This window comes from Brienomyrus brachyistius, unplaced genomic scaffold, assembly GCF_023856365.1.
Source record: "Brienomyrus brachyistius isolate T26 unplaced genomic scaffold, BBRACH_0.4 scaffold212, whole genome shotgun sequence".
NCBI lineage: Eukaryota > Metazoa > Chordata > Actinopteri > Osteoglossiformes > Mormyridae > Brienomyrus > Brienomyrus brachyistius.
Window position 1 is genome coordinate 120,630 of NW_026042487.1, and position 12,852 is coordinate 133,481.

The following is a 12,852-nucleotide window of genomic DNA, read 5'->3' on the forward strand; positions in this document are numbered from 1 at the left end:
CCTTAAGGAATTATTATGGCTCATTATCACAAATGAAACAGGTATGATAAAGATGTATTTATGTGATGCGGTGCTATGAGGTGAAATTAAATGTACGAGTTATGATTCACAAACACGAGACATAATTACACGTGTAACGATGCCACTTACATCTTTCCTACCATCTAGCTTCAATTCACCGTACGCAAGGGTTATAAATGGAACCCCGGATATTTTTTTACTTGGAGTAATATTTTGCTTTATTTCCGTTTTTATGTCAGTAGTGTGAATATTTTCCAGCACTGTTGCTGATGCACCGAAATGACTGATTTTAACAGTCCACCTTACACTATGCAGTAACCAACAGCCCTGTCAAAAGACATTGATTCTGCAATGCTTGTGAGAACATTGGAATAAGAGATTCCCAGATTCCCAGTGGTTCGCTTATTCTGCATGAACGAGAACCTACTCGAACCCAGGAAAAGGCAACCTCCACATGTCTCAGATTCTGTCCTGACAATATAACTGTAAATATCATTGAACATCCATCCATTCATCCATCATCCATCCATCCATCTATCCATTCATCCATCCATCCATCTATCCATTCTTCCATCCATCCATCCATTTTCTGTAACCGCTTGGCCAATTCAGGGTTGCAGGGGGTTGTAGGGCGCAAGGCAGGGAACAATCAGGGTGAGGCATGAATGCATAGCAGGGTACATCCACACATATGGGCATTTTGGTAACTCCGATTCACCTCAGCATGCTTTTGGACTGTGGGGGAGGAAACCGTCCCGGGCGTGTGAGGCAACACAGCAGCTGCAATACTATGCTGCTCCCTATCATTAAACAGTGGAGTTTATATATTACAAAATCTGTTTACTGGCGCAGACATTAAAGAAAAACAAAATCTTGTAACTCTAAACGTGCGGTTTTAATGAGCCATTGGGAATTTTTATTAGGTCTATTTAATTGGGTATGGCAAGTTGCAAAAAAAACAGTCTGGTTGAGACACGTTCGAGACATGAACGTCAATTTGTTTTGTTGGGATCATTTAGTTGTTCCCAATATATCCATAGGGTGGCGGTGCACTTCGAGTTCCAAACCACCGGATAAATATATTGGACGGTTTCACGTCGCGTCATAAGGATTCTGCATTCTGTAGTTTACACCGGGTTATTCTACTCCAGCGTCTCGGATCCTGTATGTAAGTATTAACTGTTGTACGGTTTTGTTTTTTTTATAGTATATATATATATATATATATATAAAGAAACTGTTCATTTCCGGTATTACTTCCATCGTCTTATTCATGAAGGGGATAACTAGGCTATCATAATTTATAATTTATATATACTTATAATTTGGAATTTTTATGTATAAACAAAACATAACATAGTATTTAGAAATTTTGCTTTGTTATTACAATTATAATATTCATACAAAAGTTATGAATTACATGCTTAAAATATTTAAGTTAAATATTTAATATTTACAAATGGGGAAATTTACAGTTGTAATTGTTGTGACTCAAACCTGCAACCTACTGGATGCAAATCTATGAATCTATACAACGGTCCGGTAAAGGCGGTATTACTGCTTGTACATGTTACACTTATTTTTTCACATTTTTATGACTGAAAGTATTCTAATAAACAAGCAATGTGATGGACAGATAAAAGTTAATATGGCATGACTTTATCTAGATCGACAGATAGGGTTGCCTTGAATTCATATTTAGTTGTTAAAAATAAATTATAGCAATGGCTAAGAGGAATTAATCCAAGTGATGTCTGACTCATTTGTATATGTATGTATCTTATCCTGCTTTCCTAGCAGACTGGTTTTTAAAAAATGATAAGAGTGAGATACTGGACTGCAAGCATCCTGCCTTTGTTCCTTTTCATTGGAAACTGGAACTTCTGCTTGGGATTAAGTGGATTCACAAGTAAGAACCATTTAACCTGTTCTGCTTTTACTCTTAATAATAATAATGAAATCCAGAGATTTTTTCCAGCATGACTTGTCATCCCATAACATACCAGCTATTCTTTAAATGAATGGGCTAGAAATAAAGGCAATTTAATATACAACCAAAACATATGACGCGCATGAGATAGTACCGATGACAGATTTCTGGCTCCGTTGCTCGTGTCCTTTGCCGCAAATGATGTAGTAATAGATTGCCTTGAGGCGACTGTGTTGTGAAAGGCGCTATATAAAACGAATTGAATGAAATGGTAGCATCACTGTGCACCCGAGGTGCTGTGGGCCAGGTCCCTTTTGACACCGCTAAGCCATATGGTCATTGCTGTTATCCTGCAGTCGATCCTCCAGCTGACTTGCATATAACAGACCCGGGCTACCTGGGCTGGCTGCGCGTAGGATGGGCACTGCCGTCCACATTGAGGAACGTCACTCGCTGCTCCGTCCGCTTCCAGCTTCAGTATTTCAACACCTACCAGGACAGGTGGACGGTAAGCACACCTGGCATCCGCTTTCCTGGACAGATTCTTTTAATTCTTCGCACTCCTTGTTTGTTCTCCTTGTTTGTTCCCAGCTGGTCATGCTTGTACTTAGCAATGTGATTCATCTAATTATGGTCCTTTGGGTTACCTCAGCTGAGATGGTTTTGGGCACTGAGGATCTACGTAGCAGAGTAGGAGAATATCCGCCTTGCGTGTGTGACGACATCGGTTCCTCTCTGGGTTCTCCATTCTGCATCCTTAGCAATCTGTGCTATCGTGGGTTAGAACCCCGATTGAAACGTCTCCGGTTTGAGTCGTATGGTCGACAGAGTTAAATTAAGCCTTACTTGCTTCCAGGGACTGGTTGGCGTTTTCTTGAAAGGAAAAAGTAACAAGTGTCTCTTACGTAAGATGTCAGGCATCATCTCGGCAATCGGTCAACGTGGTGATGCGAAATCATGAGCGGTTTCTCTGCCTCCGCCTTACTCACGTGATCTTGCTGCCATGGCCTATGAAAGACCCTGCAGCCGGAATCCATGCAAGTGTGGCGATTAATGCAAGAAATTCCATGGCGCGTTCCTGAATTCAGGTCTGGAACAGCTTATGCGGCTGGAGAGACATCATGTAGAAAACCTTCGAATGCTCCCACCAATCAGTGTGACAGAACACAGGCCGCACCGAGGGGTGGGACTCAGCCTCCCCCCTTCTGTGATGTCCTCTAGCGTATTTTGATGCTATAAATAAAGAGCCGCGAACACTGAGTAATGAAGTCTGTTGGCAGACATGACCTTGGTTTCTTCACAATTTTAACACGGAAACAATGTTGCTTACGGACATCCTGACTTGGCGAAAGCATTAACCAGCCAGGCTTCACTTACGCTTAATGGCTTTTTTTCCAAATCGCAGAAACAACAGAAAATCTAGTGCAGGTGGTGAAAAACAGAGCATCACTCATTTTGAAGCGTTGCCTCGCTCTTTAGATTCATTGCATAGTATCAGAAAGATTCCCGTTTCTGTTACGTCCTTAAAATAAAAAATGAACGTACTTTTCATGAATGAGTGTGTCGCACAGTCTCTGATTTTCCGCTATCTTGCCTTCTCTGGAATGTCGTGCAACTCTCTTCCCTCGGTCAGGATTTTGGATTTTGCCGTTTTTTCATTAAGCTGAGAATTAAAAGAATTCCTTCAGCTGTTTTTAACCACTCCACCCATAGTCACCCACTGTATTCATTTATTGGACTTTGAACAATGAAGTTACTCATAAAAGTACGATTTTTCTTCCAGAGCTTTGGGTCCCACCTTTGTTCTTTTCGGTCACTTAGGCTTGATCGGGCTGTTATGAATTAAGCTAAGGGGCGTAATTCAGACTCCGGGCCTATGTGACAAGCGCTTTGTGGCTGAATGAGGGATTCCCTGCCATCTCTTCCAGACTATCAGGACGACTCGGCTGAGTTTTCACGCCCAGTTTGACCTCGGGAAGGAGGTGCAAGTGAAGGTGTCCACGTTGCTTAGGGGGTCTTGCACCAACAACTCGGAAATCCTAAGCCCACCTTCAGAGCTAGTCCTGCAGCCTCCCGGTGGAGGTAAGACCAAGATCTGAGCGTGAACTATTGCACAAAAGAGGTCAGGCATCAGGGACGCCTCTAAGGGGGAGTTCTGTAGGACCTGCAGTATTCAATAATCGGGGATAGTACATGGTAAGAATCATGAATCACGGCCACATAACGTCCTCAGATTATAAAGATGTTATATTTGCCAACACAGCACGTCACCCAGGTAACCATCATCAGCAGTATTATGGTATGGACAGTGAGATAGATACATCCATCCATTTATCCTCCCCTCCAATATCTGCGCTCTCAGTGTGCCTGGAGTGCATCCCAGGGTGGGATCACCATGGAAACAGTGACAAATCTATGCAAATGTTTGAGGATAAGATTCTGCAGAAGCTGCATCTCTCAAGAGTACAGTGAAGCAGACCCACGCGGAGTCAGAATGAGCCTCGGTGACCCTCAGCACAATGCGCGCCAAGATCTGGGGTCACCGTCCACAAGGATTCTCTCTCCCTGACCGAGGGCTTTTCCCAGGAAAAGGGAGGAAACCGGCTGTGTGAAGCCAGAGGGGAAATGTTCTAGTGCGGGGGTGTTTATGCGATTTCATTTTTGATCTAAATTTACTGCGTATTCAGCATATTATTACAAATACTCTTCAAACCAGTACAGCAACCAGTTCCCGGGTTAAATATGTCAATACAGACAACACCCACTTACAAACGGACTGCTTTAAAGCCTATTATATAAAATATTCAAGTTAAACACAATAGGTTGTATCAAGGAATACATGCACTGCTTTATGACACTGGTGAAAACATTGCACGGTTTCAACAGTTTTCAACTCAATGCACAGTACAGTACCAGGGACGGATTACGGACCGGGCCAGCGGGGCCGCTGCCCAGGGGCCCTTGGGGTGCAGGGGACCCGTGGGGCCCCTAGCCCAAAACAATTTGCAATGCTTATCAAGGTATTTTCGTTTGTCTATTTTAGAGGGCCTACATTCTTTGATCCTCTGCCTACAAGGGCCTCTGACCCTATAGGGAGGGCGTTTGGCTGCCAAGGGCCCTTGAATTGTGGTGGTGGGGGGCCCTCGCGAATGTTTTGCCCAGGGGCCCACACAACACATAATCCGTCCCTGTACAGTACCATTTAAATATACCATTACCATATAATAATAATAATAATAATAATAATAATAATAATAATTATCCACTTGTGCAAAGTTTCTTTTGGTTAGGTTGTTAAAATTTAGCGAGACAGATTCTTTGCCTTTCAAGCCATGGACTAAAGTGCACAGAAGATGAATATCGCTCTCAAAACAAAGGCAGCGGAAAGTTGAGAGGCAGGCAGCTGTCCGTGTGTAATATGGTTTGGGTTACTCTCCATTTTCCTGTGTTCGTTTGGACTTCACAGGCAACGGGCCAAAGATCGCTGGCTTTGGCTGTATCTTTCATCGTAAAGAGTTCATGGAATGTACCTGGAATGAGACTGGAGAGCAGCCAGGACCCACCCAAACGTCTCTCTTCTACTGGTATGGACTGTTGGCCAGTTCAATTTTCCCTTGTTTTTCTAATCTTCGCAAGATTTAATCTCAAATTTCGGTTGCAGTGTGACTCAGCGGGCAATGATAGCAAGGTCGCTGCTTTGAACCGGGTCTTTGCAGAATAGTCGTATGTCCATAGGCCCTTGAGCAAGACCCTTAGCCTCCAGCTCCCTGGGCGCTGCAAGGTGGCTGCCCGTCGCTGTGACCCCCCAACTTGCTGCCAAGCAAATAGAATACTATAAACAGCACAGTAGCCTTACACCCTCACATATTCCTAAACCGTCTGGCTAGTTCAGGTGGAAAAATTCCCTGAAAGTTTATCGCAGTAGTGGCCAACCGTTTTTTGCTACAATCGACCTTGCCAATCACAATTGACTGGTGGGCCACAACTGAAGTAAAGCATTATCCATGAATTATAGCTCACAAGCGTTTTACTTACTTAGAAATGTTCTGAAGGCAGAGAAAAAAATTATTGGTTCAGAGCGGTAACCAATCAGATTGTATAGGATGTAGGTCCATGCAACTAGAGGAGGCAGGAGACATCTGATTGACTGGTCCCGCCTCCTCTAGTTGCTCGGACCCACCTCCTCTACAATCTGATTGGTTATAACTCTGGACCAATCATTTTTCACTGGGCACTTGTTTAGAGTTTTGGGAAGATACTTTTGCAATGTTTGTAGTACTTTGGTGGTGTTCATCAGCTATGTCGTACATGACGATTTACAGTAAATGTGACGTCAATTAATTTCCCACCCGCAGGCACAAGAATATGGAACGCGCCCTGGAGTGCCCGGGCTACATCTTCTCCGGCGCTGAAAGAGTTGGCTGCGGCTTCCCTCTGGACATGCTGCTCGAGTTCTCCGACTTCAACATCTTAGTGAATGGCTCGTCCAGCAACAGGCCCCTGCAGCCGTCCTACTTCAGCTTACAGATTCAGAATCTTGGTAGGTGCAGAGCAGAGGCTGCGTTAGACTTGCTCATTGTCTGTCTTTTTCCCGGACAGGGTTGTAAAAATTCTGCTATTTTAATTTTCTTTTTTTTTTATGACATTCATTAACATTTTAAATAAGTGATATACAGAATGAGCTTCAGTTAATGCATTCGTAAGGGCACAGACGGTGCCGCTGGCTGATAAACGTCATCCGAATGGGCACTTTTCCGCTGAAGTTCCGGGGCTGGTTCCTGGTTCTGAGCCGTCTCAGCCGGTGACTTCAGTAGCTCCTGGAACCTTTCATGTGTTACTTTCCCACGGCACAACAGCAACTATTATTCTAAATAAGCATAAAAACTCACAAAAAAAGCTTGAAGGTTAAATTTCACACATAATTTAATTCGAAACAGCAAGTACTTTTTTAGCTTTTGGGGGGGCACACACACACACAGCCTTTTTAACATTTTTAATTTATATGACCCGCGACATGCCTATAATTTATTGCTAAATCTGGCCAGTAGATCAAGCTTTCTTTAACCACAGAATAAAAATACAATGTAACGTTATCCGGCCAATAAACACTGGCAAGTTTCACTGCCAACACCACTAGAATTAGACAGAAATATACTGGCTATTGATTGCTTTCTCCTATTTAGAGACAGGGAGAGGCAAGCAAATAGGTATTTATTAATGCATTAAATGAAACTGAAGTAAGAAACTTATTCCATCTGCTCAATTTTAGCACCACTACTTCTCTTTCGTTTTATACCATTTCCACGTAATTTCCAAGTTAGCGCGAGTGCTTGTGGTCAACCAATCAACAAATTTCTTGGTATGAGACGATGAGGTCTTGCACACAAGATCTAAGTCAAGACTCGGCAATGGCTAATGAATATGCATGCTCACCACCAACGGGACCGGAGTGCAAATTACTTGAAGTTACAGTAGATCGCCCTCACTAGTGTTCTAATCTTCTAGATTTTTCTATCGTTGGCTAAAATGTTCCGTCAGTGATGGAAAATGTTCGTTTAATGCAACCTCTGCTGCAGTTTCCCTGCCCTCAAGTTCAGCCCTACCCCCGATCCTAGGCCTGTTTGCCTCCGGAGTTCAGACATTAGCTCCTGCTGTTCTTGCTAGCGCAGCCCACCGATGTGCTTCCGTCTCTGCAAATACTCATGTGCGTTATCATTTATTTACATTTGATTTCTCAGCTGATGTTATATGCAAAACAACCTTTTTGCCCAGGTTTACCAAGCGGGCAGACACGGCGACTAACGTAGGGTTCAACAAGTACTAAAATGCTAAAGGAAAAGCCTGTTTTTAAGAGGCCGGTGCGGTGCTGCAGTGGTTAGCACTGTTGACTCACAGCTCTGGGACTGGGGTTTGAGTCTCTACCCTGGCTACATGTTTGGAGTCTTCACATTCATATTGTTGTGGGGTTTCCTTCAGGTATCCTGTTTCCCCCTCACAGTCCAAGCACATGCTAAGGTCAGTTGGAGTTCCCAACTTGCCTGTAGGTGTGTGCCCTGCGATGGGTTGGTGTCCCATCCTGGGTTGTTCCCTGTCTGGGAATAAATTAACGATCGACCTGTGTGTTTGATTTCAGTAAAGCCATCTATTATTGAGACCTTGAAGGTAACGGCGCACCCTGATAGGAATGTCACCGTGGAATGGTTACCACCTGAAGGAAGAATCTACCACAGTTGTCTGGAATTTGAGGTGGAGTCCCAGCTGGATGGTATCATGGTAAGCTTCTTCTCATCTCCTACTATCAGTTGGATTTTCAGTCATGATGAGAAGGCAGACAGAAAGCTGCATGCTGTCACCATGACAGCTAGACACGTCAAGTTGATATTTTCCGTTAATGTTTGACGTGCATTTGCCAAACAAATTCGGAGAGCGACGCACGGTGTTCCTGATGTTTCCCCGACACGCTGTGTCGTTTTTTAAAGGGTGTCAAGGATTTATTTTGACATGTATACGTTACCCCGCATTCCGATGACAGTCTCGAATATCATGGTGGCATTCGTTCTCAACGCAAACTTGAATCTGAGATAGCGCTGATAAGATTGAGAAGTGTCTTGTTTTGGAAAACGTGTCACTGCAGATTTGAGCACAAATACGGGGGATGCTTGTTATTTCAGACTACACCTATTTTGGTTTGCAAAAGTCCTCTAGCCCAAGGGAAGTAATTCTCCGGAAATGCATTCGTCTCAATAGCGTGCTGGAAAATTCCCCTTCAGCTACTACACTCCACATTTTCATATTTAACACTGATCACAGACATAACAGAAGTACAAACAGAGCTGAAATACAGGTAACGGCAGCCCAACCTAAACAGGAAATAATACAATTTTGGTCACGTAATTTATTTGGCAGCCTTTAATCCTGGTGGTACCGTCTTCAGCAGCACCGAATTCGTGTGGATGCTGCCTGTCCTGTGCTTCAGGGCACCACCCCTCTGACTGTCATGACCGGCTGATCGGCTCGATATTGAGCGTCTAGGGGTACGTTTCCCAAAAGCCCCCATTAGCGACTTACATAACTGGTACCATTCGGCTGCATATCCGGAGCCACCAGGCTACCCGCGGACGTTCCGTGACGAGCCGGATCGTTTTGACACATTTTCAGTATCCGCAAAATTTGGAGTCTGTGAAATTTCGTGATGTCGTTCTGGGAGGAGAAGCTGTTCATGGCGGGTCTCCCCCTCCTCCTCCTCGCAGGAGAGATGCATCACCCGGGAGCTGACCTGCACCTTTGAGGCGTCCAGTCGCAGTGAGACCAGCTGCTTCCGGGTCAGATCTAGGGTGCACATGTTCTGCGCAGACAAAGGGTTCTGGAGCGACTGGAGCCTTCCCCGTTGCCTGTCGGTTCCAAAAATAACACCAGGTGAGCAGCGTGTTCCGGGTGGGGGAACCCATTATGCCTTCCCTTCCGGGCACACCCTGATTTCCCTCATTTTTCGCAGACGCCAGCGCGCTGATGAAGATGGTCCTGGCCTGCGTGCTGCCCGTCACCATCCTCGCTCTCCTCGTAGCCCCTCTCTTGCTGTGGACCTGCAGGAGAACGTAAGCGCGCTCCAGTCCGTTCTCGCCCGTCCCCGTAGAGCAGACCTGCTGACGGTTCCATTCTCTCTTCCGTGTTCAGGCTGAAGAAGCGGAGCTGCTTCCTGACTCCCGAAAAGAACATGTTTACCCCTTTCTGCGGCTCGCCGGCTTCTTCCACTGAAAAGCTGCCTTTTCAGCTGGACAAAGCTGACGTCCAGCTGTTCCAGGACGGCCAGAGCGTTTAAACCTCGTTTCCGCTGCAGCTGCCCCTGCTCTTTTATCCTTGATATATTAGTCCTATATGCACTATATGCCAGAGTCTTGCCAATCGACTTTAGTATTTTTTTTATCGCATAGCACGATACTGTGTACCTGACCCAGAAATGTTTGATCTGTCTACATTTTCTGACGTTTCGTGATTCTACAATGACACAGGATGCTTGGAGAGTCTGACTGACCGTTTTGTCATTGAGACACATGAACGTGGGAACAACCGGCACTAGACAGTCCGCTCTAACCCGCTAACTCGCCGAGCGTTTTAGCGGTTACGGTGTGTACAGTGCCCCACTTAACCCACTGAAATCATATTCCTTGTATTATTTGCAGAAACTGCACACAGTTCTAGCCCTGCCTAGTCTTGCCAGACAGCTTGCCTTTTACAGTACTGTAAACTGTAGATTTTATTTGGGGTTATTTTGCATTATTGGGATCATGCTGTTCCGAAGTAGCCATATTAGCTAGCAGCTGATTCGCCCTCCGGCTGTCACTGTGGTATTGCCTGTTTGTTATGATGTCATTACTGATGAGTCAGCATGGAAACTATTGTTTAAAGAGATCTGCAAGATTTGGAGGGGGGGGGGGGGGGGGAGGTTAATGATTGGTTGAATTTCGACTCTCTCTGCCCATCCCCTGCCACATAGGCACATACCCCTGGGGGGGTCAGGTAGGTTTACACATGTGACCCTGTCTTTGGGTATCAGGGAAGAAAGAAGAAGGCTGATTCATGTGGTTCCATGTTATTCTGATTTACTATTAAAAGAGTCACAGACTGTGCACAGAATGTAATTCTCACAGTATTAGGCCGCAGGATCTGAGCTATGCGAGACGTCATGCATCGTTTTGTACGGATCGCGTCAAATTTCTCTGCACTAATAAAAGCATTTTTGCTTGCCTGTTTTCCAAAAGCCGTGTTTGTTGTCTCTGTCGCTGCCAGTATCCTCAGAGCTTTCTTTAGAGATGGACGTGGAAGCAGGAGGTGAGATTTACCGGCTCATGGAGATGTGCTGGCGGGAGGTGACTCCCGACCTCGGCAGAAGGTTGTCTGTAACCCTGGAGTGTGGTGCAGGGGTTCGGACAGCTTCGAGTTTTTTTTTATCAATCAGCTGCACTGAATCAGCTATGAAGAGCCAAGTCCAAAACCATCCGTAAATGCATCCTTTTAGACCATGCAGACCATGCCTGAGCGTCACCGTACTAGCAGCAATTTCACATCCCATGGAAGCTACCGGATGCTCGTTCTACTTTTTGCATGCCTATGTGGAAGCAGCAGTTGTATTTGTATTTCTCAGTGAGCACGCAGAGGAGTGAGAACATGGCTTTCTTCCAGATCTGCTCCACACTGGTACATGATAAAGGCTCATGCGGAGCAAAAAAAAAATGCTTCTTTGCACACAGCGGATGTTTTGTCTATTACATGACGTCTCTCTTCATCAGAGTGGGGGATCTGATGAACCATCTTCACTGTGAGGATGACATCACTGCTTCTCTTTCGGTAAATATACTTTGTTTAGTGTAACGCTGCCGCTCACCTCGGTGCAGGTCGACCATCGTACTCTAGTCCTGAACTCCTGCAGAGGTTCACGCCTCCCAAAAGGAGCATTCCGCTTTGTTGTTTACCCCCAAGAGAAAGTTTATCCTGAAGAGAAAAGTGTTTCGCAGGAAAACCACACAGGTTTATTTTCATTGGATCCATATTTGCAGATTTCTGGAATTTGTGTTTTTGTATAATTGATGTAATCTCAGTGCTAAAAAGGCCATAGGGAGGTTTATAAATTGTATATGTAATTGTGAGCAGACACAGGGGCACAGAGGTAAAATTTACTCAAGAACCAAAACTCATCAAAATACAATATATCCAACAAAGGAGAATCCGGTGCCAAATTAAATGAGGTCAGCGAAATGGAATGAAACTGAAATGAAGGCATAACATAACCCAAGTTATACTGAAGACAAGGACCAAATAACACACTGGGGAAAGAGTGATACAGTCACTTCCGCCCTTCACATGGCTGGTTTCTGGCCATTCCCAGTGTCTCCTGCTTCACCGTATTCTTATGTACTGCTGTCTTAGAAACTTTGAACCTGGAAGCAGCCTGCTGCTCAGCGTAGCCTCCTGCCAGCAGAACCACAATTGAACCAGAATTTAAAAATGCAGATTTGTTTAAAAATATAGAGCGGTCTCTTAATATTTTTCCGCTGCTGTGTGTAAGGGGTAAGGAGTTCAGCAGTACACAATAGCGGGAAACTCACAATAACAAAATGACACCTGCATGCAAATATATCAATAAATCTAATAACATATCAGGCCATCAAATTATACAAACGATTTTATAAAGGAAAAACTATATGAGAAATATTAACTAGAAAGTGAAGGGCATTTATGCCTGAAAACAGCTACCCATCCCCCTACTGTGGGCCCCCACTGGTACCGTCAAAGGGAATTTACAGAGAACTAATACGATTGTATTACATTCTGTGGTACGACGGTTAAATTACCATACTGATAAATAAGATGATTAAATGATACAATGTATCATTTACTGTAAATATAGTGGTGAAAACCAAATGACTGGGATATATGCCAGTTCTATTTTCAGATTTGGATTTGATCAATCTTGATATGTGTGTGTGTGTGTGTGTGTGTGTGCCATTTTCCAAATTGCGACCGCCTGTTTTTTAGGCTGTTCTCCAAATGCAGTTCCATGGAAGTGCTCTGTTGCTTCCCAGATTTCAGCTGGCTGACTTTTCTGGGGAATATGTTGCGACCTGCATGATGTCAGTGGCGTAAATCAGAGCTCCTCTCCTGCTTTTTTACTGCAGTATCAGCCTGGAACTTTAATTAGGGTCATGAACTGGTCTGTAAGCCCCGCTGCCCTGCTCACTGCCTCACTTAGTCCCGTCCAGCTTCCTGTACATCTTCAGAGGCTGTGTTTCATGACCTGTTTGGGTTTTTTTTTTTTGTTATTTTACTTCAGAACCTTGTTTTCTCTGCTGGTATTTCCTCTAACTTTAGCCCAGGTTGGTGGTCTGTCCATAGGAGTTCATTCC

The 12,852-nt window shown here is 44.4% G+C and overlaps 1 protein-coding gene across 2 annotated transcripts; it reads left to right on the forward strand.

Moving 5' to 3' along the window:
- The first annotated feature begins 1,039 nt into the window (after positions 1 to 1,039).
- Positions 1,040 to 10,709, forward strand: LOC125728232 (interleukin-13 receptor subunit alpha-2-like). 2 transcript variants are annotated; one of them, XM_049005275.1, is made up of 10 exons: positions 1,040 to 1,189; positions 1,819 to 1,930; positions 2,308 to 2,459; positions 3,880 to 4,033; positions 5,418 to 5,535; positions 6,307 to 6,491; positions 8,085 to 8,224; positions 9,202 to 9,367; positions 9,447 to 9,546; positions 9,626 to 10,709. In XM_049005275.1, exons 2-10 carry the CDS (start codon positions 1,837 to 1,839, stop codon positions 9,768 to 9,770), a joined length of 1,254 nt encoding a protein of 417 aa, XP_048861232.1. In that variant the 5' UTR covers positions 1,040 to 1,189; positions 1,819 to 1,836; the 3' UTR covers positions 9,771 to 10,709. The 2 variants fall into 2 exon arrangements, with proteins under 2 accessions (XP_048861232.1, XP_048861233.1); XM_049005276.1 differs by having other exon boundaries at positions 1,822 to 1,930.
- The last annotated feature ends 2,143 nt before the right edge of the window (positions 10,710 to 12,852 follow it).